This window comes from Chrysemys picta, chromosome 18 (genome assembly GCF_011386835.1).
Source record: "Chrysemys picta bellii isolate R12L10 chromosome 18, ASM1138683v2, whole genome shotgun sequence".
NCBI classification, from domain to species: domain Eukaryota; kingdom Metazoa; phylum Chordata; order Testudines; family Emydidae; genus Chrysemys; species Chrysemys picta.
Genome location: NC_088808.1, coordinates 23,311,715 through 23,339,619, shown reverse-complemented (window position 1 = coordinate 23,339,619; position 27,905 = coordinate 23,311,715). Strand labels below are relative to the sequence as shown.

The window sequence follows — 27,905 nt, the reverse complement described above, 5'->3', positions numbered from 1 at the left end:
ACTAGGATGGCCCAGACCCTTTGTGCAGTCACCGCTGTAGTCACCTTATTTTTCTCAATAGGACAAAAAGAGGAACTGAGGATCTGCAGGAGGGATTGGATGCATTGATATCCCATGTGGGTATAAGGGTGTTAGCTTGTTGGAACCAGTGACATCTGTGATATGACAAAAGCATAATAATAATTTTTGTAGGTCTGGGAACCCAAATCCCCCCTTGGCTATAAGGGAGCTGGAGTTTTTTAAGTGATAGTTGTGGGCATTGACCCGTCCCTCCAGTCTCTAATAATATTATTAAATTTTCTAAAATAAGACAGAGGGATATATACAGATAGGCCGCTTAAATATAGAGGAACCGAAGCAGAATATTCATTTTTTATCATTTAATTCTTTCCCATAGGCTCAGGTAGAGAGGATGCCACCTATTTGTTTCACTAGTTATTTGAAAGAGTACAGGATCTAAATTTATCTTCACTACTTTGTTAATGTTCTTGGTACTCTTATACCTAGGTACTTAATTGCGTTTGCCTATGGAGATTCTATTGCAAAAAAGCCCCACTATATGACAATTGGGAGATTTCGAGTAGTTCTGATTTTTCCCTGTTTATTTTGTAACCAAATATTGCTCAGAATTTTTGAATTAGTGATAGGAGGCCTGGAATAGTGGTTTCTGGCTTAGGTATATACAGAAGGGCGTCATCCGCATATAACATCAATTTATGCTCCATGGAACCAAGTTGTATGTCTTGAATATCTGGATGAGCCCAGGTAGCTATTGTCAGGGGCCCAAGAACCAAATAAAAAAAGTAGTGGAGTTGTGGGCACCCTTGAGTGGTACCCCAGAAGAGACTGAAAGTGTCTAAGGTCTCATGGTTGGTTGTGATATGAGAGGTTGGTTGAGAATATAATGATTGTATTCAGGAACTAAATAGGAGTCCAAATCCAAATTTTTGTAGAGTACAAAACATAATTCTCCAGTCTGCTTTATCAAAAGCCTTTTCTTCATCTAAGGCTAATATGGCTCAGGGTCATCTTATTTCACTGCTATAATACCAATAAGTTGTCATGACAGCCTCTGACAAACCCGACTTGATTTGGGTGTATGATAGAACCTAAAACCTTCTCCAGTCTCATCTCTGGAACTTTTGCCAATAAATTGATGTCACTATTAATAAGTGAAATTGGAACATAATGTGGCCTAAGTTCCCTTTAAGCTGCGTGGCCATGCAGCAGCCTATTAAGTGCAGGTGCTCAGGGCTGCGGCGGGGAGAGATGGTACTTCCCCAGCTCTGGACCTGCCACGGCTGGGGGAGAGGTGCCCCTTCCCCAGCCCAGGACCTGCCGTGGCCAGGGGAGAGATGCCCCTCCCCCATTCGCAGCTGGGACAGGCTGGGTATGGGGAAGAGGCACCCTGGCCCCAATACAGCTCGGCAAAGCTGCCGAGGTGGGGAGAGGCGCCTCTCCTCCCCCAGCCCAGGTGCTGGCGGGGGCGGGGGGGGGGGAGTTCTCTCTCCCTGCTGTAGTCTCAGGGCAGCCTGCACCCCAAACCCCCCATCCCTGGCCCCACCCCAGAGCCCTCACCTCCCCCCCCTCCCACCCTCTGCCCCAGCTCTGAGCCCCTTCCCACACTTGGAACATCTCGGCCACATCCCTGCCACGTGGCTTTTGTTATGTGCATCAATATCAATATGTGCATCACACATCACTTCCATATTGGTGCACATAAGAAAATTCATTCCGCACATGTGTGGGAAAAATTAGAGGGAACACTGATTATGTGGCATCTTTTCCTGGTTTAGGAATAACTGATATTAGGGCTTCCCGCAGTGTAGAGGGAAGGTTGTCCTCTAGGAGTGACTCATTACACTTTTAAGCATCTTGTCAGACAGAAGATCAAGGAAGTAGCTAAGCCATCTGGCCTGGGGGCTTTCCGCACTTGCATGTTCTTAATCACCTCAGTTAACTCATCCTCCGTTAGGGGTGTGTCACGGTTTCTGTGCTAGGCTGCAGTAATTTGCGGCGTGTAATATTTTTTAAAAATTGATTCAAAGCATCTGTGGAGCGGTGTTGTACATATGGTTATAGAAATTAAAGAATGCTTTATTATTAGGTTTAGTTGATGTCTATAATTTACCATGTTTATAGAATCATAGGACTGGAAGGATCTTGAGAGGTCATCTAGTCCAGTCCCCTGCACTCATGGCAGGACTAAGTATTATCTAGACCATTCCTGACAGGTGTTTGTCTAACCTGCTTTTAAAAATCTCCAATGAAGGAGATTCCACAACCTCCTTAGGCAATTTATTCCAGTGCTTATCCACCCTGACAGGAAGTTTTTCCTAATGTCCAACAGAAACTTCCCTTGCTGCAATTTAAGCCCATTGCTTCTTGTCGTATCCTCAGAAGAACGGTTCTTCTCCCTCCTCCTTGTAACAACCTTTTATGTACTTGGAAACGGTTATCATGTCCCCTCTCAGTCGTCTCTTTTTCAGACTAAACAAACCCAATTTTTTCTATCTTCCCTCATAGGTCATGTTTTCTAGATCTTTAATCATTTTTGTTGCTCTTATCATGGATGGCCATGTCTTTTGTCTTAGGTGGTATGCCAGCAACTTGCCAGCTCTTTGACCCAATTCCCAGAAGTCCTGCCTGAGTCAAAATAGGATGAATTCAGACTGTGCCGAGTGCAGATTGTTAAATGAATATCTACGATTCATCAGATTGCAACAAATCTGGAAATGGGGCTGTGGCATAAGACAAATCAAGCTCTTTTAGTTTTTTCTAAATGGCTCTCATATTTTCTCCATGATCTCTCTCCTTGGCAGATGCAAAACTTATAAATCTACTCCTCAAATAGTCCTTGAGTGTCTCCTACAATAGCTGCTAGAAGATGTTGAGGGTTTGTTTGCCTCCAGTAGCAGGCCAATTTATTTCTCCACTATAATTCAGTGCTGTGGGCAGGGAGTTGGTCATTTTACTTGTAGTACTGTTTATAGAAGATGTATGCCAGGTATGTTTTATGTCATATCTGGTTAGTTGGGAAATTGCAGGTGTCCATTTCCTAGAACTCACGTTTAGATGCGTAATGGGATTTGGCTGTCATTCGATAGCAGCACCATTAACCCCAGGCCTTTACTTCACATGTTTTTGGCAGCTCTCTCAATTTTTCACACTTTTCAGTCCTTTAGGGTTAAAACCTTGCCTGTTAATAAATTCTCTTAGCAATGTATTAAGATAGCAAACAAAATAGGAAGATTCTCTGCCCAGTCTCTAGCACATCAGCACTTAAACTCCAATTAAACTAATCAAATCTATGGAATTGAAATGGAGAACAAAACAGTCTTCACATGATAAGGTTCTCCCTTACCCCTCTGGACCTAGTGCAAGTAGGAACTATTCTAAATACTATTATTAAATGAAGACCCTCTCCGACTCTATGCCAAAGTTCTAGTTTGACATTACCAATTCACTGTTTACTAATCAGACTGCAGCTGTAGTTGCTCATTGGACAGAGAGACTGTTATGTCCACCCTTTACAGTTTTTTCCAATTGGAGAAAGAACTTTGGGTGGTTTGTTTTTTTTTATACTTATTTTCTTCTCTCTTTACCAGCATATGGATACTTTCTCCCTCATTTTCCCCTTGTTTTGATTTGCTTTTTCAATTTAAAAAAAGTATAATTGTTGTCTCCAGTTACGTTCTACTTATAACTCTTTTTGAAATACTAAAAGATACACTTAGGTAAATTGAAAATAGAATTAGCAAATAGTTATGATAATTAAACAGTAACTCCATTGATAGGTGCAGGAAGGCAAGGCAAGTCCATTGGCAACAGAGATCATTAAACAGGAATTTGCATTATTGCTCTTGTTATCTCTTTAAAAACCTTTGTAATTAACTGTCTGTACTGTACTGAATGTGACTCTTTCCTTTAGATGTTTTCTGAGATGTCTGCACAAAATGACCTTAGTTCCCCCCACCTTGAATTCTGCTTTTTCTGCTGACTGAATAGGTACCATGAGGTTGAAACCGAAGGCCACAGTGTCAGAATGTGAATTTAGGTTACTTCTCCCAATTCCCTCAGTGTAACGCTCTGCTTTCAGTTTAGTTAAGTGAAAAAGGTGTTTGCTTTTCTTTTCTGTAAAATGGACGAATAAGCAGAATTTGCAGTTAATTGCTTTTGTACATCTCTACCTGATAATCAAGTTGACTACTTATGACCCAGAACTGGAGTGCTACAATCCAAGTAAATAAGCAGAGCTCTCTGCAATGTTATCTTAAAATGCATAGAGTTTTATCTTTTTCTCCTTTTCCACTAAAGTATAATCCCTTCAGGTTGGCAGACATGGGATCTCTTTAATACCTACAGTTGTGGACTAGTTATATATTAAGACTGGGGTTTAGTAGGCACGTAATTCCAGTAGGCTAATTCCTATTGATTTTCGATGGGAGTTAGTTGCTTAACTTCCTTAGGCACCTTTTGAAAACACCACTTTAAAGTAATGGTTGAAACCAATACCACCTTCGTGTGTAAGGCGGAAAGATGTGATCTGATTGACATCTTAAGATACATTATTAATTTGATTATATAAAACAGCAGAGTAAATCAAGCCCAATATGATCTGTTTTTTGCTTTTATAAATACTGTGTGAAACAATAAAATACAGGTACTGACCACTATAGGAACCTGGGTACTGGGAGCGGGACCATTGATCAGTTCTGGCATGGCACATTTTACATTTGTGAAGTCACCATTGTTAATGTCTGTGTGCACTTGAAAAGCCTTTTTCTCCCAAGGCTGTTGTTCAACTCCATATTCTGAAAGTGTTGTTAATGTGTGTAATGTATCATTCTGTTTCAGACAAAACCCGGAAACAACATTTGAAGTGTATGTTGAAGTGACCTGTCCAGGGACAAGCAGCATTGGAGCAGGTACTATTTTTTGCATTTGAATTCTACTTATTTTTTATGTAAAACTTTTCAGAGATCATATAATATAATCTACAGTAGTGATGCAAACATTAAAATGTTTTCTAAAAACTTAAGGGAGCATGTTACTACGGTATACAGTTTTAGTCTTTGATTTTACAGATTGAATCCTCTAAAACTTTAAGAATGGGATTAGGAGTTAGGAAATCCTGAGTTCTAATCCTGCCTTTTACTCACTTCATGGTCTTGGGCAAGTCATTTATCTTCTCTGCCTCGGTTTGCCTCATAAACTGGGGATAACGTTTACTTCACAGGGATGTTGTGAAGATTAAAATGGCACCATCAATGTAAACATCAAATTAGGAACATCTTTTATCTGCTATTGTTACAAGTAATACTTAAGCAGAAACTGAAGGTTTTACAGACCTTCTGGATAGCATTTCCCACAAGGCAGCTTTCTCCTTCCTCTTGTTAATACACTGGCCAAGTCTACTCTTTCTTCTTGCAACATTTTCCCTTCAAAGAAGTAATAAGACCTAGAAAATAGTTGTAAAATGGTTTGATTGTGACTTTTCATTATCAAATGTTACTTCATGTCCAAATAGTCCAGGTAGTTTTTTCCACACCGTATTCTTCAGGCAAAAATGTTTCATATGAGTATTTCAGAAAAATGCCATAATCACCAAAAACACAGACGTAGATATAGTTAGATGATTTAACTATTTTTTCTTAAACTTAAGAAAGATTGACAGCAGGCAGGGAAAGCCAAGGTTGAAATTCTTAATTTTGGAACTAGTTCATAGCACTCTGTTTATGAAGTCATTCTCTGATGGGCCGTCTGATAAGTGATGTGAAAAGGAGAGATGTCAAAATCAGGCTACTCTGGTCAACGCTTTCTGGAGTAACATCTCCTTAAGGTCCTTCCTGGAGTGAGCAGACATGAGCAAATACTTAGCCTGGTGGAGTATGATGAGCCTGAAGGTGGCTGGGATTTTTAGGAGAGTATCAATAGGAAGCCACTCATCTCCAGTTACCACCAATCAACAAATACCAAATTATGAATTATAATCCATGAAGACCAAATAGCTTTCTTTTTTTCTTTTTACTGCCATTTATTTGTCCTGTCCAAAAGAGTTTAAGTAGAGTAAAGTGTTGGTGTGTCCTACTGCTGTATAATCCACTATCTCTGCCATTTGACATAAGTGCAAGGATTCCATTTTATAACTTGTTCCTGCACTTCTGATCTGTTTTTCCAGTGTCAGAAAATACGAACAAATTTAACCGTAAACGTTATATTGTACAGTAGTAGTGTCTGGGTATAATCTTCTCTTTGAAGTGTATTTGCATCCTCCTGGAGAGATTAATTTCCTGCTGTGGGAAGGTGGGTTAAAAAACGCTGCAACTACTTTACTGTTTTTTAATTGGAGGATTTAGTATGCACTTTGTTCTATAAACAAAGTGATTCTGTGGGAGTTGAATTTTGGTTTTTGTTTCGTAGAGTGATATGTTTGCACCAGCAAAATCTTCAGAAATTGTTCTTTTCTTAAATGATTGTTTAAAAAAAAAAAGAGGGCGGGGGGAGGGATTATGTGGCACTAATCTGTTACCAGATATCTTTAAAAATAGTTTAAAAGTGATTCATATCGAATCAGAAATTTCTAAATGCAGACACCATCACGTAAAAGATTTTTTTTACCCTTTTCCAGACAAGTTCTTGACATGTTTATCCATTCTAGTACATGTTTAATCCATGATGGGTTTTTTTTAGTGGTTTTAATGCTAAGTGAAACAGAAATCATAGAATATTAGGGTTGGAAGGGACCTCAGGAGGTCATCTAGTCCAGCCCCCTGCTCAAAGCAGGACTAATCCCCAGACAGATTTTTATCCCAGTTCCCTAAATGGCCCCCTCAAGGATCAAACTCACAACCCTGGGTTTAGCAGGCCAATGCTCAAACCATTGAGCTATGTATATACATGTTTTATTGCAATAAAGAATGACTGGAATGGCACACTAAACAGCTAGAAACAGCTGCTGTGGACTTCTGTTTACAATCTAAGTGTGTATAAAGTGCAAAAAGCACAGTTTATCAGGGATGTGTAATCAAATATATTTTTCCCCCTAATGGGGCTGAAATAATCTGATGATTTCGGGACAAATTTCTTTGATGTTCTGTGTCTTGCATGATAAAGCTACTGACCAGTCTTTTGTAATAGACATAATTTTTATGTAACTTCATCTGTTTTTTGCTGGTATGGATTTGAGAAAATGCTGCAAAGTTTTAAAGCCACTGATACGTTATACTGAAAGCGTGTCTGCTTGGGGGGTGGTGAAAGCAGCCTCCATTTTGCTGAAGGTACTGATCCAAAAGTTTACAAGGTGAGATATTTCTTGCCATGTGTAAAATGTTAAATGAATTTTAAAATAAAGCTTTTAATTATAATTGGTATGTCCTAGCTCAGTGGTTCTCAACCAGGGGTACGTGTACCCCTGGGGGTACTCGGAGGTCTCCCATGGGGTACATCAACTCATGTAGAGATTTGACTAATTTTATAACAGGTTTAAAAAGCACTACGAAGTCAGTACAAACTAAAATTGCATACAGACAATGACTTGTTTATACTGCTCTATGTACTACACACTGAAGTGTAAGTATAGTATTTATATTCCAATTGATTTATTTGATAATTATATGGTAAAAATTAGTGTTACTGAAAAATTGCTTAATGTGTTGTAACACTTGTATTTTTATGCCTGATTGTGTAAGCAAGTAGTTTTTAAGTGAGGTGAAACTTGGGGGTACACAAGACATATCAGACTCCTGAAAGGGTTACAATAGTCTGGAAAGGTTGAGAGCCACTGATCTAGAACACAAAATCAGATTATGAAAGTTTATGGGTACTAATACAGTAAAGGCCTTTTTGTTTAGAAATAAAAGCATTGAAATTTTGTGAAAACCTAAGTGTGTTAATTTCTTTACGGTTGTTGTTTTCCACTCAAAATAATCTAAAATTGAGTGATATACTATCTCCTGTGTTTTGCTTAAAGCTGATTTTTAGGATTTAATTTTTTACTTCAAAATAAAAGTCTACTCATATTACAAAAAAATCTGTTCTATTGTGCTTTCATGTCTGTTACTTGGGAACTTCTTTTAAAGTAGCTAAGCGTATACAATTAACTACTAACATTCTGATTGTTCCATATAGCCTAGGCAGAAACCTCTGCTTTTTTTTATATTGGAACACTTGTTACAACCATCTTCAAAGATATATAAATATACTGGTTTTAGCTCAGATGCTTGTAAACACTGATCATAATTATAAAGGCATTTATCATGTACTTCGACATATATTATATTTTGGTTTGCATGGGAGAGAATATGTATGTTTATTTTATCTCCTCTAATAAAAACAAAAGTACTACCAGTCTTTTTAGTAGTGCACTGAAATTTAGGTGAGATGATTGCTTACATTAGCTGAAGGGCTATTATGGCATGAAAGAATATAATAACTCTGCAGAATATGTTGCTTTTGACCTAGAGTACCACATTTCGGAAGGGTGCAGTAGCTCTGAGAGGACTCCTACTGCATGAAGGAACCATTTAGCCTGAAGTTTCTGTGCTCCAGGATTTCTTCCCCAGAAATTATAGGTTGAGGGAGAAGGATGGCTGACCAGAAGATGAGTTCTCTGCTGTGCAAGATCGAGGAAGAAAAAATTCCACCAAATACAGTGAAGTAGACAAAGAAAGCAGCTATTATCATAGTGCCTGGGAACCCTAGTAATGGATCAGAATCTCATTGTGCCAGGGTTCTGTTCAAACAGAACAAAAAGACTGTCCCTGCCCCAAACAGCTTACAACCTAAGTATAGAACAAGAGATAGATGAATACAGAAAGATGGGGGGGTTAGGGTGGCCAGATGCCCGGTTTTTGACCGGAACACCCGGTTGAAAAGGGGTCCGGACACACACAGTCCGGTTACCGCAGGCGGGAAGGCACTGGGTCATCACCGGCGTGAGCTCCTACTCGGTCAAGGCCACCTCCTACTTGTGTTGAGCTGCAGCCCCAGCAAAGCAGGCGAGTCCTTCCTGACCCAGGCAGGGGAATGGGAGGGGAAAAGCAGCGAACAACTGGGCGGGGGAGAATCAAAGAGGAGTGGATGGGGACAGGTAGGGTTACCATATTTCAGCAAGCAAATAAAGAGGACGGGAGGAGCCCTGCTCCCGTCTTGCCCTAGTCCTGCCCCTGCCCCTTCCACTCCCTCACACTTCCCGCCCCCCTCAGAACCCCCAGCCCTCCCCCTGCTCCTTGTCCCCTGACTGCCCCCTCATGGGACCCCTGCCCCTAATTGCCCCCCAGGACTCCACCCCCTATTTATGTACAGGCGTGACTACCTGCCCTTTCCTGGTTACTATACGCGGCCAGTCCGCATCCACATCCAGTAGTTAAAATAAATAAATAAACTAATGATTTAAATTGGAATTTCATCCATTAATAAGTATTTATTATATAGTTAAAACCATTCTATTGAAGGGCAGATATTAAATAACACTAAATATGTTAATGTTCAAAACAATATTAAAAATTTGAAAATTTAGAGCATGGAAACCAAAATAGCTAAAATTTAGTTTTGGCAAGATACACGGAATGGAAACTCCGGGATCTTTACCTGTCACTGAATATAGCCATCATACCAATAGTGGAATATAAAACAAGTCTACATATACTCTCCTTAAAATTTTTACTTCTGTCCATTCCCAATAATTGTAACAAATCATTATTACCTTCACTCCACTTGCCACGTGCCCCAAGCACAAAACCAAAGAAGTGGATATTTTTACCTCCCGTTAAGTTTTTAATTTCTTCCTCTAACTCAAGATAATAAGCCACCTTCTCACTGTGGGCTTGTTCCAAACTTCCGGCATTATCCTCCCATCGCACTGTAACATCAACCACCACTGCTGTATCTCCTTTTATAAATATAATATCCGGCTTTCTTAACTCACCCTTACTATTTCTCAAATGGGGCTCTATCATTGCCTTCCACCCTAATTTACCAACCTTATCCACAACTGCAGACACTACTCTATTATGCCTTTTTATCCTAGCATTCTTAGTCTTATAACATTGTCCTGAGATATGGGGAACAGTCTCCCGCACTTTACCGCACCATCTACAAAGAGCATTCACACCTCCTCTTCCTCTTGCTAATGTCTCCCTAGTAGGATAAATATTTGCCCTAAGCTGCAATGCTGCGATATACGCTGACGATTTAACTTTACTAGAGTTTCTAAAAATCGAATTACTAATTAAATCATTTTTAAAATATTTTATCCCTATTCCCTGACATCTCAGTTCCGACCATCTTAAAAATTCCTCTTCCCTCCATTTCTTGGGATGAGATGTTACTGCACTAAATGACAATATTTTATCCACAAGATTTTCTCCTGCATATAGATAAGATAGGTCCATCCAATCATCTCTCGAGACAATATGTCTCCTCCATTTACGAATTAACATATTTGGGATTTGCACACTAAACTTAGTGAGAGCTAAACCACCATCCCTACCTCTAGAATAAAATATCCCATCTGTGGTACACTGAGGTAAATGTAAAATCTCTTTAACTATTTTTCTAACTAACACATCAAGATCGTCTAAAAGATTAAAAGGGGGTTCTATTAAAAGAAGATTATAAAATAGCTTCGGTAAGATGTATGTCTGTAAAATTAATATTTTTTGGGCCGGTTTTAATGGGGCCTTAATTAAATTCTCACTCCAATCTTTCAATTTTTCTTTAAGTACCGGTCCCCCTACACCTATCCAGGGATCTATTCTAGCCCCTAAATATTTTTCAAAATACCCTGGTTGAACATATTCAATCTTCTCTGACCCTATCTGCCAATTATCCTTAGGATTAACTACATAGGTTTTATGTTTAGTTAAAATATGAAAGCCTTTCGTTTTCTTCACATTAACAGAGAGATTAGTATTTTTACAAAACTCCTCTAAGATACCCAAATTTTTGATCATTCCTTTATATGAGCTACTTAAAATTGCCACATCATCGACAAAAGCCAATGACGTGACACTATTACCCTTAACATAAAAACCACTTCCTTCTACTTCTAATCTAGTTAAAAGGGGATCCATAGCAATATTAAACAAAATTGGGGACAACGGGTCACCCTGCTTGACCCCCCTCCTAATTAAAATAGACTCAGTAGCTTCATCACCCACCCATACCCTAGTTGTGCAATTATCATAAAGGTCCCTAATAATATCTATAAAATGTTCATCTATACCAAATCTTCTCAACCCGGCTATTATATGTCCGTGTCCCACAGAATCAAATGCTTTAGCCAAATCTACGAACACTATTGCAATTTCATTCCCATTTCGTTTAGCCCCTTTAATCAAATTATCTAATATAGCAATATTTTCCTCACACCCAGGGGCGGATATAAACCCTTTTTGTCTACTACATATCTTAACTGTTTCCACCAGTCTTTTTGCTAATATTTTGGTATAGATTCTAATCCAAACTGACCCAATTGTCAATGGTCTCCAAGATGTTAACTTCTTCATTTCCTCCTCATCTTGTGTCTTTGGTATTAAAATCGTTCTATTTTTCTTAAATTCATCTGGTACCTGTCTATTTAGAAACCATATATTAAAAATTTTTGTAAGTATTAAGGAGTCTAAATTAAAAATATCCCACAAATTGCTCACTTTTACTTTAACTGGGCCAGGAGCACTATCTTTTCTTATTTCTGTTAAAGCTATTCTAATCTCATCCACAGAGATCGGACTCATTAATATATCATTATCCGCATTCTCTGTGGATGATGGCCACCCTATCATATTACCATGTCCAATTGTTCCCAAAATATTTACATAGTATTCCTCAATTTCTTTCATAGGGATAGCACACTTAGCCTTATCTGGCTCTCCCATTATAATGCGAGTCAATCTTCTTCTATCCTTATCAAATAATTGTTGATAGAATTTATACTTAGCTTTCTTTGTAGCATATCTCCTAATTGCATTAAATTGCTTCCTTCTCCCCTCCTTTCTAATCTTCCCTTTTCCTTTATTCCTCAACTCTATTTGACTTTCATTTCTAGGGTCCTGTCCCTCTACTAATGAATAACATAATTTTTCCAACATTGCCCATCCGAGAGCTTTTGTTAAATCCTCCTTTAATAATCCTTCAATTTCCCCTAAACTATTTATTATTTCTCTTCCCTCCCTACTTTGTTTTCCCCGTTTACATATTTTCTCCACTAAATCCACTTCTGGATGTCCTTTTAGTGGGAAAATCCTCTCTCTTGGGGGCGGAATTTCTAATATATTTACTCTAATGTCCTCTACCTCAGTCACTTCCTCCCTATCTCCTGTTACCACTAACTTCTTCTTTGCTAATTCTCGTCTTTTATCTGATATTTGTTTATTCGTTTTGGTCCTCATCTCGCTCTCAATACATTTATTTATATTCCTTTTCCCAATATATTTCCTTTCCAACTGTATAAGCTGCGCAACCTCATCTTTAGTCCATATACGAGATCTAGTCGATCCCTCTTTGATCTTACTTTTAGCAGCCATATCTTCTTTTCTTTGCTCATTCCTCACAGCAGGGTGTCTATGTCTACAGTGTTGGCTCAATCAAGCCTCCCTGCTCCTTGTTCCCTGACTGCCCCCTCCTGAGACCCTCCCCCCATCCTAACTAGCCCCCTAGGACCCTACCCCCTACCTGTCCCCTGACTGCCCCAACCCTTATCCACACCCCCACCCCCAGACAGATCCCTGGGACTCCCACGCCCCATCCAACCACTCCCCACCCCCTGACAGCCCCCCCCCCAGAACTCCCGACCTATCTAAACCCCTCTGCTTCCTGTCCCCTGACTGCTCCGATCCCTCTCCCCACCCCTGCCCCCTGACAGCCCCCCCCAACTCCCAAACACCCCCCCCCTCGCTCCTTGTCCCCTGACTACCCCTCCTGGGACCCCAGCTCCTAACTGCCCTTCAGAACCCCACTTCCTACCTAAACCTCCCTGTTCCTTGTCCCCTAACTGCCCCCTCCTGAGACCCTACCCCCTACCTGTACCCTGACTGCCCGAAACCTTATCCACACCCCCACTCCCAGAAAGTCCCCCCCGAACTCCCGACCCCCCCTCGCTCCCTGTCTCTTGACTGCCCGCTCCAGAACCTCCCTGCCCTTTCTCTCCGACCCCCTAGTCCTCTTACCCTGCCGCTCAGACCAGCGTACCGGGGAGGAGGAGCAGGGGGAGGAGCTCCAGACTGCCAGTGAGAACTGCCGCCTGGTGGTCTGCGAATGCAGGATGGGAGGCAGGGAGGAAGTGATCTCTCCTGCAGGGGAGAGGAGGAGGGGCTCTCTCTGGCTGTTGGAGCCCCATGTAAGTGGCACCATCTGTCCGGCTGCCCTGTCAGCAGCTCGCGCTCTGCATCGGGGGGAAGTCCGGACATTTACAGATTCCCTCCCAGACGCTATTTTTAACTCTAAAAGCCGGACATGTCCGGGGGAATCTGGACGAATGGTAATCCTAGGGACAGGGCCTCGGGGAAGAAGCAGGGCAAGGGAGGTTCCGGCACTCCTACTGGAGAGTCTGGTTTTTAAATATTTAAATATTACCAAATTTGCAACCCTAAGGGGAGTACAAAGAAACAATGAGATAGTATTGTCTAAAATAGACAAGTTTCAGAGTAGCAGCCGTGTTTGTCTGCTACAGCCCACTTCTTCGGATGCATCCTCGAAAGCTTATGCTCTAATAAATTTGTTAGTCTCTAAGGTGCCACAAGTACTCCTGTTCTTTTTGTAAAATAGACAAGACAGGCACAGGGTAGGGGAAGGAGTTTAATACAGGCAGAGGAACAATGTGATGGCAGCAAACATCATGTTAGTTCTACAGCTGTTTTTTGATAGGGTGGGTTTACTTAGGAGGAGATAAGCTAAATGGAAATAAAGGGGAGGAAAGAGAAGTGGGGGACAGGGCAGGGGAAGAGAGTGTTAGGAGGGGCAGGTGTGGAGTGAAGCTGAGCTGCAAAGACTGAAGGAAAGAGAGTTAGAGGGCTGGAGCAAACAACCACTCATCAGGGAGCAAGGAAAGTCACTCTCAGAACATTCTAGTTTTGACTGGAATGTCCAGAGGTCCCTGCTTTTAGTGCTTTGACTGCTCCCCTTCCTACCAGCTGGGGTTTCTTGCTGGCTCCTCTGCAATTCTGACCCAAGGCCACGTGGTGGGGGGGTGGGAAGCACTGCCAGGGTACTAGTTTCCCCAGTGTGTGTGTGGGGGGGTATCCCCTTAACAGTTCTGGGTCCAGGGGCCTGCTGGGGGGAGGAGTGGTCCTGGGCCCCATTTTATGTGCTTTCCCTCGTGCAGCAGTCCTTGCTTTGCCTGCTTCTGTGCCTATTGGCTGGAGTCTTTCAATGAGTTGGAGTCTGGATGGAAGCAGAAATATGTGGAGGATGTTTGGTTTACTATGTAGGAAACCGTTTCTGGGCCAGATCCTCAGCCCTTTTTTGTGTCTCCAGGGATGTTATAGAACCAGACCTGGGTTGAGGGTGTCAGAAATAGTTTTTACGACTCCTCTCTCAGCTGTTTTCATCCCTTACTGGGCACTAGTGAGGACTGAGCCTTCAGTTTTGAGGTTTGTTCAGTTCTAGTGTCTAATCTGCAAAATGAAAAAAGATAACCATCTTTTCTTTATGTGAAAAATTTCTTGTAATGTTTGCTATGTACCAACAATAGCCTTCCAGGAAAAGCTTATAATTTATTCTCTGTGGCTATGACTTATAAATTTTGCCCTTCCACATTTGTGGCATTTAATTCAATTCCACCATTTACTTGTCAATATCAGGAAGACGTGTGAACACTTGCTTTTGTATATTCATCAACCTTATTTTGGCAATTGTAGATTTCCCAGTGAATCACTTCTGTAACCTCGAGCTGCTAAATTGAGGTGTGGGATGCACATTTTGAAAACCACTAGACAAACTAATATAATTTGCAACTACACACATTTGGGTAACTATAATGCTTTTAAGGACATATGTATTTAAGGAAAAACAATTAACCAACCAGTTTTCCGTCTTTGACCTATTGGTGGCTGATCTTGACTTCAGTGGGAGCAGGTTCAGGCCCTTGATGAATTTAAGATGGGTAGTAATTTTTAAGATCTTACTTTCTAGAATTACATGAGAACTCATAACCGGTCCTATCTTAGCTTTTCAATTGTGATTCTTTCTTAACTGGGTTTGTCAGGACTTCACACTTTCTTTACTTTATACTTGAATAATGCAATTTAATAGGGGTTTTGCTTTTATTAGTTCCACTGTATAGCACTCCTCTGAAGTTGTTACCATGTGCTGATAAAAATGCTGACGCCTTCTCAGTAGTTGTCTCAGCAGCAGAATAGAACAGGAAGAATAGAGTCAGCAACTTTTTTTGGCAAGTATATTGTATTGAAGCGATCTGGTGGGGATTTTAATATCCCCTGTGCTTTTGAATGATGTCAGAGGGCCTGTACTAAACATGTACTTCTCTCCAGGGTTCAAACTGAAGTGGTAACACAGTATTACTTATTTCAATAAATATCGTAATGGATTTAATAAAGTTAGGGAAAGATTGAGGGAGAGAAGAGTTCCCCTGGTTAAATACTCCAAAACATCAGTACTCCAAAATTTTTAGAAATGGTTATATACGTCAAAAGTGTTGAGTCAACACTATCCTTTTCTTCATGGTATCATGTAAATACTAAGTAATGGCTTGGAATTGTACCTTTTACTTTGAGTCAAAGTTGTCATAGAAGAAGAGAGCTAGCTAAGTGTTCTAAATTAAGAAGAACCCCCAAGATATATAATTGAAGTAAAATATGCTACTAATATTATGCCGCTCGGGACTAGAAGGCCAACTCTTCATTCCACACAGAATTTCAATCATCTTTTGCTTTCTCACATTTCAAGGGAATTGAGAGTTTTTATAAAGATGCATTTAAGATAGACATTCAGAAGGATAGCAACAGCAATTTTATTGAGGACTTTATTTGGTAACTTGAGAGACGATGCCTAAACTAAACTGTGAATGGCAGAAGAGAATCTGATACTGTGTAACCTTTTATGAGTGGTTTGTGTATCCCTCTGCTCTGCCGCATTGTACAGAGAATCACTGTCTTTGTATTGAAGAGTAGAAAGGTTATAATTCTGACTGTTTTTCTTGCTTTGCCTTGCATTCAGATGTGAATGGAGACTATCTGCCTCTCTAAAGAAGAGTTGTTGTAGCCATGTTGGTCCCAGGATATTAGAGAGACTAGTGTAAGCTCGAAAGCAGTCTCTCTCACCAACAGAAGTTGGTCCAACAAAAGATATTATCTCAACTACCATGTCTCTCTAAAGAAGATTAATTTGGGAATGAAAGTTGAGCTGCTGCTAAGAAGGCTAGCTTCTTGGATTAGGATGTCTATTTTAGAGGGTACAGAGTTGCGAATTAGTCTTGCCTCTGGAATTAAATTGCATGCAACCTGGATAAACACTGATCTATCATGGGAAATAAGCAAGACTCATTGGCCAGAAGACATCAGTGTTGCATTGTCTTTGTCTTTTGATTGTTTTGTTATGCAATATAAAATGAACATGATTGAAAGAGTGGTAAATTGATATTGCCTTGGGTGCATATTCCTATTTAAAAACAATTACTATAGATTTTAGAACTTGATAGGATCTTAAAGATTATATCTGCTGTCATCATTTGTGTCTTCTGTCAACATACTGGGTGCTTCAGGCTTTGCCTTCAGGCTACTTGAAGTTGCAATGGTTTAAGATAAGAAGTTTTATAATCAGTCAAATCTAAAGTTTTAAATGTTTTTTTCAGACAATGTCAAAACATATATATACAAACCCTATGGGACAGAGACTGTCTATTTTGTCTCTCTTCCAGCACCAGTGTAGTTGATGCTTTGCAAAGTTGACTTAATAAAGAAGCAAAACCGCACCAGTAGTACACTGTTTCTTGAATTAAACCTGGAAAGATCAAGTTTTCCTTGTCCTTCTCTGATGTTAGATAAGAAGCAGGTAACAAAAGGGTATGCTGGATTATGGCAGGGTCGTTCTTAAACTGATAAATGTTTGGAACATTCGATATTAAAGCTATCCATTCGCATTTTAACTCAGTCAGTTATGCTTGGGTATTGTAGTCTATATCTTTGTGTGATATTTTGTTCATTGCAGTACGTATATGCAGTGGATGAATTGGGAACAAAATAAGTTGCCTTATTCTTTATTATTTTAAAATCCACGTGATAATGTTTTGTTAAATTGCATTTCCTTTTCTTAAATTGAAAGAAGGGGACAAATGCTTTGTATGAACTCAGTGAAGCCTTGACATTCAAAGGAGAGCTAATATGCTGTACTGACCGCTCATAATAATCAAAATTATGTAAAATGAAAGTGTGCAGGTGGAGTTTGAAAGCAGAGAAGGACTGGTGCTGTCATTAACACAGTAGTCATTCAGCCTTCTGACTAAACTTTGAGCCTACTGAACTCGAACTTGATAAAACAAAGAACAAATATATGGGGAAGCTGAGAACGTGAAAGCTGCCCAATTCCAGTATGTTGCAGTGTATAATATGACCAACAGCAAAGTTACTAAGGAAAACAGCCTTCTGTGCGTCAAATTTACTTTAATTACATAATGTAATTAATTGCATCAATGCTAAAATATATTGGAATTGTCATTTTTTGAACCTCGGATATGTGAAGTAAAATAAGCCACTCTGCACCCGGACAATGTTTGTGGTGAGAATGAACACTAAAAATAAAATATTACAGAAATATTGTATTGAACAGTTTTAGTTTATATTTGTACAATCTATAGAAAATTTAAGAAAATTGTTACCGGTACATACTGCACTAAATTAAGAGTGCAAAATCAAACCTATTGGTTGTCTAACCTCTTTTCCAGTGACAAGAAATTCTCTCTTGTTTTCATAAAGAAAACTGCTTTGTGTCATTTGCCAGAGATAAGCTGTTACAGAAATTCAGGGATCTTTCTAAGACCTGTGCCAAAGTTCCCCTCTTGTTAGAGGGGGAAGTGAAGAGAATTTAAGTATAACTCTTATACCAATAATATAGAAAAAGTACATTTGTTAGTGTAAAGTAACTGATCAAAATTGTCTCTAAAGTATGAACATTTGAAAGTAAAAGCTCACAAAAGTACGATCTCCCTCCGCGCCGCCCCCCCCCCCGTGTAGGAGGGTATAGTGTGCTTTTGTATAGGGTTTTTTGTGTTCTCGCCAAAGCAGATATTACAAAAGTATGTTGAATCCTTAGCTTTACCATGCAGTGTGGCAAAAGGTCTTTTTCTCCAAGGACCTCATCTTTCATCTTTTTGTGAGTGTAGCATAAATTCTTGCTGTGTGTTCAAGGAAAAAGCTAAAATGGTTTAGTACAACTAAAGCATTTCTTTCATTTTTTTAAGAGTATGGTAAGTTAGAAACCTAAATATGATAGCATGGACAAAGTGGTAAGTGTGCTAGAGTTTAACAAATGTTCGCTGGATTAGGAAAGGAAATGTAGTTTATACTGCTTCTTTTATGATAAAGAATTTAAAGGGCCTTGCTCTAAGCCTCACCATGTGTTTCTTTCTTTTCTCCAAAACATACCACTAAGTTGAAAAAGGAGATGAATCTTGGAGGGAAACTATTAACTCTGAGGGAGTTTATTATTGTTTGAGAGAAAGGACATCATTTGCATTTGAATTGGCTCTGAGTGTAGCATGTACCTCTAATCTTGTTCCTACTAGAAGCTGGTGAGTAGTTTAAGTACTTCCTATTTTACTTTTTATGTTCTGGCCTTGTGTAGTAACATCTTTATTTTCTCAGTAGATCACAAATGTTATAACTTAAAATAATCAAAGTCCTTAGCTCAACTGAGAGATGCTATAATGTGCTCTGGTCTTAGAAGCACTTTGCAGTTGCCACTGTTTCCAGAAAAGGATTTGTACAAGTATAAAGTAAGAACTCTGTAAAATGGACACACAAGCATCTTGCAACAGAACCTGGGTGCTGCTATATTCCTCTATAATATACTGAAATTTTAGCGCACATAGCAATGCCATGTCAAACTATATGAAATATTGAATATAGAAAATAATTATCTCAGTAGCAGCAAGGCAGAGAGGTAAATCTTTATGATGCACATGTCTGTAAGCCGTATATGTTTGAGTTCCAGAGTAACTTGTGACCATCACATTACATTTTAATACCTAAAGAAATATCAAGGCTGCCTGGCATAACACTATGTAGTAACCATTTGATTTCAATGCTTAATTAACAATGCAGGTTTTAAACTCATTTATTACATAAACAAAATTGCTATTTTAAATTATTTTTCATATTGTGCTCTAATCCTGGTGCCCAAGTTTGTGCCCTTCTGACTCCTTGATGCTATATCAAGGTGCATAACTTCCTAAAACAGGGCTCTGGAAAACTAGGCAAACCTGAGTAGAGAGGGAGCGTATTTGCAGCTTGAAAGGTTTCAGAGTAGCAGCCGTGTTAGTCTGTATCCGCAAAAAGAAGAACAGGAGGACTTGTGGCACCTTAGAGACTAACAAATTTATTAGAGCATAAGCTTTCGTGGACTACAGCCCACTTCTTCGGATGCATATAGAATGGAACATTCTATATGCATCCGAAGAAGTGGGCTGTAGTCCACGAAAGCTTATGCTCTAATAAATTTGTTAGTCTCTAAGGTGCCACAAGTCCTCCTGTTCTTCTATTTGCAGCTGTGACTCAACTCAGTGTTTTCTTGTTCTTCATCTTCCTGTTTCTTCTTGTTGGACTGCTTTCTATTGGGATACCAGCAAAATAATTATAAATGGTGATTAGGCCTTTGACAAAGAATGTGGCTGAGGTATTACTCCCTTCTTCACTCACCTGGGACTGAAATCCCCAAAAGTGTCCCCAACACTGTATATACCTTTTGGATCAAGTAAAGTCCCAGATGGGATGTGGAGTTTAACTGAAGTGCCTGGCTCATCTTGAACTAAAAAATGAAGCTTTCACCAATTAAAAAATAAATCAGTAGGGATCAAATTTGCAGACTATCATACAAATTCCTGTTTACCATTCATTATTCATGAGTACATTCTTTAGCTGTTGATGCTAGATTTGATAAAAAGCAATGATCAGAGTATTGCAATACAGTTCTAGAAATGCATGCTTGGCACTTTTGCATGTTAGTTTTGTAGGAAGGGAACAGTTGTTGCCAGTCTTTTTAGCTGTGTTGCCTGCAAAAGATTATAGACAGAAGTATTCCATAGTTGGCTGTTGGTATATTAGTACTGCTGGCTATGTTTAACCAGAAAGGGAAACTCAGCATAGAAAAAAATCTCACTCACAAGACTTTACAAGAAAAAACCCTTTTGTTGGTTTATATCTTTTTTAAAAGGAGCTTGACATCTTCATCAAGTTCACAGTGGGCCTGCTTTGTTTGCTTTCTCTTGAATGTTTGATAAGATTTTTCTTCTATTGTTTTGTGCAGCAAGAACAGAACTTGCCATGGCTGAGGTGGTTTTTTTTGTAAATACACAATATGGTCATTGTCTGGTGCTGAATAATTGTGGCTGCTTTTTGTACCACCAGAACTAAGGCTTTGGCTGTGAACAGATTCCTTCTTAGTGTGAAAAGAGACTAATCCATGTAAATACAGCCCAAAAATAAAGCTTTACAGAAAAAGGGAAAGGCTGCTAAGCAGGAGGGCACAGGTCAGCAATTTAACCTTTAACCTAACAAATAAGAAGCATGAAAGTTCCTGAATTGGTTTACAAAGGCAAGCTCCTGTGATCTGTCAGTTTTTCTTTTCACGATAGAGTCGGGTGAGAAAACTGACAGCTCATGTCTTTTTAACTGCAGGTTGAAATTAACTGCTAAATTGAAACTTTTTAAGAGGGTGGATTTTTTTTAATGGTTTAGACAAGTTATTGATAGTCACTAGCCCCCAGTTTTTATAGATTTCTTTCAGTTTAAAGGGAGGATTGGTGGTTTCTTCTCTTTTTTTTTGAGAATTTTTGAGTGGTTCAAGTTAGACATTGTTCATGATGACATTTCAGCATTTGATAAGATTGATGCATTAAGGGTTTGATGAAGCACTTGTTGCAATTAACTACATGTTAATGAGTTTAAGGGGTTGTATTGTAATAACTTACTGCGAACGGGTTTTATTTTGAACAGAGTCAAAAGGTTGTGTTACTTGGTGGAAAATAAGATTTAATTTAAGGGTATGATTTTAAACTCTAGTATCATGCTCATTCACAAAATTTGCAAACAGGTTTTTTTGTTTGTGCTTATTTAATCACAACAGGTAATCTTGTTAATGAGTGTTAATTTTTGCTTTAAGCTTAATGCATCTGAAGTCAGCTGTTATATCTCACTGTAGAGAATTCTGTAACTGGTAAAGAACTTCAATTAGAGTCATTCAGATGAAAAAGAAACAATGAACTAATGACTTTAAAGTAGACTCCCTGCAGATTATTAAGAATAGTGATTATGCTGTCTTGCTCAATATTGTAAACTGTGTTGCAGTGATGACTGTTATCTTTGTCCATCTATGGATCCACTGGTGCTTTCTATAAAACTTCTTTTTATGAACATTTTGGATCTTAGAAAGTCTATGTATAATCTGTTTGGGATTTATATCAGTAGTTAAGTTCTGTGCTGAGCACTAATTTTTAAAAGCAGTTAAAACAAACTTGGAAAAATGTAAAAATGACTCAGGAAAAAGTCCAGATGATTTTCTGTTCCTGATGGTTTTTGTCTTAGACAGTGAGCCATTTCAAATAGAGAACTGTAGAACATAATTGAAATAGTTGGATATTAGTGCAGTTATAAAACATCCTGAACTACATTGTTCTCTCCCCATCTTGTCTGACTTTTTTCAGGACAAAAATGCAGGTATATGGTTTTTTTGGAATGTGGATTAGAGGCTGAAGGCAAGGTTGTCTGAGTTATAAATTAAGTGATCAGTATAAAAAGAATTAAGAATTTTTGATATTTCATCAACAGTGAACATGACAAAATGTGCCAGCAATAAGAGACAAGATCATGCCTAAATCTTTCTGAATTTCATACAAGATATGCTGAATTATAACTAAGGCGAAGAGTGTGATGAAATTCAATTTAGTGATGTCATGAGCAACGGTGATGAAACACAGTTTAATCACGAACTCCTGTACTATATTCCTTGAATGCCCAAACAGATTCTGAATCTGTGAACATGCTAAGAACATAAGAATGGCCATACTGGGTCAGACCAAAGGTCCATCCAGCCCAGTATCCTGTCTACCGACTGGCCAGTGCCAGGTGCCCCAGAGGGAATGCACCTAACAGGTAATGATCAAGTGATCTCTCTCCTGCCATCCCTCTCCACCCTCTGACAAACAGAAGCTAGGAACACCATTCCTTACCCATCCTGGCTAATAGCCAATAATGGACTTAACCTCCATGAATTTATCTAGTGCTCTTTTAAACCCTGTTATAGTCCTAGCCTTCACAACCTCCTCAGGCAAGGAGTTCCACAGGTTGACTGTGCGCTGTATGAAGAAGAACTTCCTTTTATTTGTTTTAAACCTGCTGCCCATTAATTTCATTTGGTGGCCCCTAGTTCTTATATTATGGGAACAAGTAAATAACTTTTCCTTATGCACTTTCTCCATACCACTCATGATTTTATGCTTGTAGCCCTTAAAGTCAACTAAATCACATCATTGGGGCGGGAATGGAGGGGTGAGATAAAATGAATACAAACACATGAACAAAAGATTTTTGTACTGTACTTTGCCATAACAATCTAATTTTGGTAAATTAACCCTTCAGAATTTCAAAGGGTGGTGTCTCAACTGCTGGGAAGAGGATTCTAATGTCTGCTTTCAGATGGAAACTAAATTTTTAGTGTCTATTCATGATGCCTAAAGCCTAATATTATTGCCTAGATTTGACAGTGTCGTCCTTGTAATTATGTGTTTAGCAGATCTAACTCTTTAGAAAGAAAGGCATTTAACTACATCTTAAGTCATTTACTTTTCAGCCCAGACACACACAATTTTTGAAACATTTGTCAATATGTGAAGTGGAGCAGAGATGGTTATTGCACTCAGTCTAGAGAAATTCTTTCCAATAGAGATGGCAGAAGAATGGGAGCCAGTAGGAAACTCCCTTCATATAAAGAACAATTGAGTTCTAGGTATTCTGTATCTCTTCCCCTTATGGAGTTACAAAAATAGACCAAGATCTAAGCCTGTTTTAAATCCTTTCAACCTTCTCTCACCACTAACAGTTGGAGGGTGATGTCTCCAGTTTCAGTGGCAAACTGATGGAATACTGTAGATGCATACTTTAGATAATTAAACTGGTCACATGCAGTTTTTACTTTTGAGTCCCTGCAGAAAGCTCTATTCTTTTTTTAATTGTCTTCCTCCCAAAAATTAAAGTAAATACTACAGTCTCAATCTGTACAAGATTGTTGAAGAGAACAGGCAAAGATGTCTGGAGCTGGATCTTTCTTAAATGTGTATTTTTACTGAATATTTCAATACATATGTATAAGGAAAAGATGGGGAAAAAAAATTCTCACAGTGACCTGAGAATGTTGAGGCAACATTCTGGATTTTGTGACAGAGGATTTATGATGCAAGACACTTAAGAGATCTATAAGATGATGTCCCAACATAAAGACCTACAGTCAAAGGGTCCAGTACTGCTCCAAAATTAACTCAAACTTTCCATTGACTTCAAAGAAGATTAAGAACTAAATTATAGAATGTACAAACAAAATATTAGATGGGTGACCCATGCTGAAGTGAGACTACAACAGCAAATCAGATTTCTTGGCTTGTTTAGGCTTAGGCATGCTTCTTGTCAGTTTAGGGTTTATTCCCATTTTATTTAAACCGTTTGCTTTCATTTTTTCTTAGGAAGCAAGAGAGTAGAGTCAGTAATGTATGAGGAGCAGCTTAGGGAGGGAATTGGAGAGGTGGTGCAAGCTAATGTCCAGAAGAGGAGGTGGGTACAAATGAGCTGGTCTGGTCTATTTTGAATCAAATGTGGCAGTCAAAAATCATACCTATATTTTAGGGTTCAGTTGAGTCAAACTGAATTCTTAAGAATTTAGCCCTGATGTGATGTAATGTGAAGCCACAGTAGAGATAGCTGGCAGACCCTGCTCCCTTTCCTGGTTGGTGGAGTGGAAGTGCTCCCATAAGGGTCTGGGACTTTATATAAACCTCCATTACAGAGGACAATCTGGTGGTAAAAGTGTTCTATTCAGTAGTTTTGTTCTAATGCTAACTCACTGCTGTGACTTAATGAACTATTGGTAGAAAGTACAACTTACTTTATTTGCAGCCATTGCATGTCTGAATAATCTTTTCTCTGTCGTACAATCAAAGTGGCTGAATAAGGACAATTTTACTAATACATGAGGATGCTTTGAACTCAGTAACTACTACTTTTCTGTTCAAGACTTTCTCCCAGTAAATTACAGTGCAGTGATTCAATCCATTTCTTCCATTTCCAACTCTTAATTACTTTGCTATCTGTGGTTTCCATTTTTATTAGTGTCCAGTAAATAGATTTTCCTAGAAGTGTTCACCATGATGATGCCTACTGCCTAGGACAGGGGTGGCCAACCTGTGGCTCCGGAGCCACATGCAGCTCTTCAGAAGTTAATATGCGGCTCCTAGTATAGGCACCGACTCCAGGGCTGGAGCTACAGATGTCAACTTTCCAATGTGTTGGGCAGTGCTCACTGCTCAATCCCTGGCTCTGCCACAGGCCCTGCCCCCACTCCACCCCTTCCCGCCCCCTCCCCGAGTCTGCTATGCCCTCGCTCCTCCCCCCTCCCCCTCTGAGCCTCCTGCATGCCATGAAACAGCTGATCAGGAGGTGTGGGGAGGGTGGGGGAGGCATTGATCAGTGGGGCTGCTGGTGGGTAGGAGGCGCTGGGAGTGGGGTGGGGGGAGTAGATGGAGGGCTGCTGACATATTACTGTGGCTCTTTGGCAATGTACGTGGGTAAATTCTGGCTCCTTTTCAGGCTCAGGTTGGCCACCCCTGGCCTAGGACACTTTCCCTGTATGATAGATGATGTTCCTGTTTGATCTAGTGTCCAAAAACCTAAGAATGTCACTGTACATCCTGCATGCTCCTTGAGTTGATTTGTGACTGGTTTAAACTTATTTAAAATTAATTTAAAAAGTTTATGCTAATTTACATTTTCTGCAGAGGTCCTATAACAGAGTGACTGAAGGGGCATCTTATAATATTTGTAGTCTAAAATGTGAGACCCAGTGGAATTCTCTTACTGGGAAGCATCTAAAATGCTGTGGCTACTTCCCTTTTTTAAACAGTGATTTCAGAATACCTGTGTAGTTGTACAGAATGCATATATGGGCACATAGTGTTTGCTGCACCTGGGAACAGATTCTAAATAATCTGAAGATATTTCTAATAGATAATCTAAAGAATATGTTTTTATCTTGTATACCTCTTGAAATAGTATCAGAAATAAGTAGGAATGGCTCCTGAAGCAGACTTTGGTGGAGGTAAGTATGGCTGCAATTTGTAGCACATTTGGAACAAACATTCTCTCCAACCACAGATTGAGTAAACAGCACACAAGTGCATGAGCCTGGCCAATTAAATTCCAGATTTCATTCCTTTGTTGACTTTTTCCTGGGTATGGTATATTGCTTTTGCATGGAAAATGGTATATAGACATTTCCATTGGGGTCTTTGGCTCCAATGTAATTTAACTTGTCAGAGACAAGGTCTTAGCCATAGTCTTAGTCCTAGTCATAAAGGGTATGATCCTGCACTCATTAAAACCAGTGGCAATACTTGCATTGGCTTTGAGGTGCAGGATTGGGCCATATTATACTGAGCTCTTCTTAAAATGTCCTGGTTGACATCAAGGGAAGTTCTAGTTTATCTGTCCAGAGCTGGCTGTACTTTTTATGCAGCACTATGAAATGAATTCCCCACATGTATGTGCTGAACAGATGGTCAGAGGCAAAGGTGCAAAGTTTTTTCTGACTTCAGTGAGGCTAAGCACAGGTGCAGGGATGCATCCAAGTGGAGTCAGTTGTAGGATTGGTGCCTAATTTGGTCACAAAGCCAATACCTTAAAACATTTTCTTTTGTCTCTGTAATGATAGGAGAGATACAAGCTTTTTAAATATATACTCACATTTCATAATCTCTGAAAAAGAATCAAAACACCTGAGTAAATTAAAGGAAGTAAATGACAACAGGTCAGGGATATTTACTTTGTGATTTCTGATAATACTTTGTGAATTGCAAATTCCCATACTTTTTTCTTTCCCCCTACCTTTTTTCAGTAATAACAGGGGAGCAGTTTTTTATGAAGCTTTAATTATGCTTCTCAAACTGTTTCCTAATGTGCTTGTACAACAAATTATCCTATGTTATCCAGAATAATTCCATATAATGATACACATCTCTGACAGCTGCTCTGTCTGGTTCATTCTTTTTGGTATTGCAATACATTTTAATTTTAATCTAACAAGAAATTATATGGCGTGTGTTGCCTCAAGGCTCCAAATAAAGTATTTAGCTTTAGAGAAATGTACTTGGAGAAATTTCTCTAAAGCTAAATACTTTATTGGCTTAGTTAAAGATGATACCTTGTTTTGGGGGTTTATACAGTACACAGTAGGCAGAGCTTGGCTCATCCAGATTTGGTTCTTTGGCGATTGCTAAAAATCATGGAGGATTTATTTTGTATTAAAAATAATTTGTCTGATAACTGACTGGAAGGATTTTTGAAATAGCTTCCTGAGACATAGTTTGTTGGATGCATCAGGTAAAAGAATAGATCATTCAAATACTTCCAGTTAAAATGTTATACTAGATTATTATTTTAAATGGAACGTATTTCTTTCATGGCAGTGAGTTTCACATCCTGTTAAAATGGTTTGGAATTTTTTTTCCAGTGGATTTCCCTTAGTCTTTTTACTTTTTTATTAACAAAATTGTTTCAAGCAATTTACAGGTTTATTTAAGAAGAAAGTTTATAGTAGGATGTTCTTGCTGAAGAGAATTGTTTTCAGAATTACCCCAACTCGGATGGCCAGTTTTCCATGAGTTAGTTAATTTTTACCTTTTTTAAATTCAATTCATTTGTATTTAAGCAGGATTTGAAAAATTAACTCACCAGTGGGAAGATTTTTGTGGTTAATGTGGGGGACTAAGCAACCATTTTTTAGCTGCTTTTTTATTAAAAAGTTGAATAGTTTCTCACCCTTGTTTAAGATAATTTTCCAAATGTGAACTAAATATAAACCAATGCAGTTGTCTTCCTGAGTCTGTAGATTGTCATGTTGTTCTTTCTCTGCTGCTGCACGTAGGTCTTCCCAGAAGCAACATGAAATAAATAGGATTTATCCATTTTTGTTCAGATTATCTGGTCAGGAGAAAAAACTCATGAATCATGTGAATTCCATGCTGCTAATACTTGGAATTATGTGGGCAGTTGCAGACACAGGTACTGGAGTTATTCATTTTTTGCTTTTGGGGGAGGCATGGGAAAAGGATCCCCAAAAAGTTGGTGAAAGGACAGAGACTTCCACTGACTCCCATCTCAGTGGGCAGGAGACTGGGTGAAAGGGTAGAGTAATGGAAGTCTCTGCACCCTGCCAGCCTCCAGGTTGCTGCAGGGAAGTGAGGCAGTGGAAGAGACAGAAAGCTCCTGTCTTCCAGCATCTGCGTAAGGTGGAGCGTCAGATTTGGCATCTATTAGCTACAGGCTGATATGAAAGAGAAACTCTAAACCTGGTTCAGGTACAGTATTCTGATAGCAATTCCTGCACCATCCCAGGAGTTGGATGCTACAGGAGGGCTGGGTTTCTCTCCAAATCATTGCCTCTGTACAGTACTGGTCAAACGCTCCACTGTT

General features: G+C 39.2%; 1 protein-coding gene across 17 annotated transcripts in view; it reads left to right on the top strand.

Moving 5' to 3' along the window:
• Positions 1–27,905, top strand: part of DENND1A (DENN domain containing 1A) — a 357,159-nt gene that overhangs the window by 13,762 nt on the left and 315,492 nt on the right. For 16 of the 17 annotated variants that reach the window (XM_008169422.4, XM_042854420.2, XM_065571994.1 and 13 more), the window contains exon 2: positions 4,858–4,928. In XM_008169422.4, the coding sequence (XP_008167644.1) occupies positions 4,858–4,928 (71 nt within the window). Of the gene's footprint in view, positions 1–4,857; positions 4,929–27,457; positions 27,495–27,905 lie in introns of those variants that run through there. The other variant, XM_065571989.1, reaches the window with a different exon arrangement.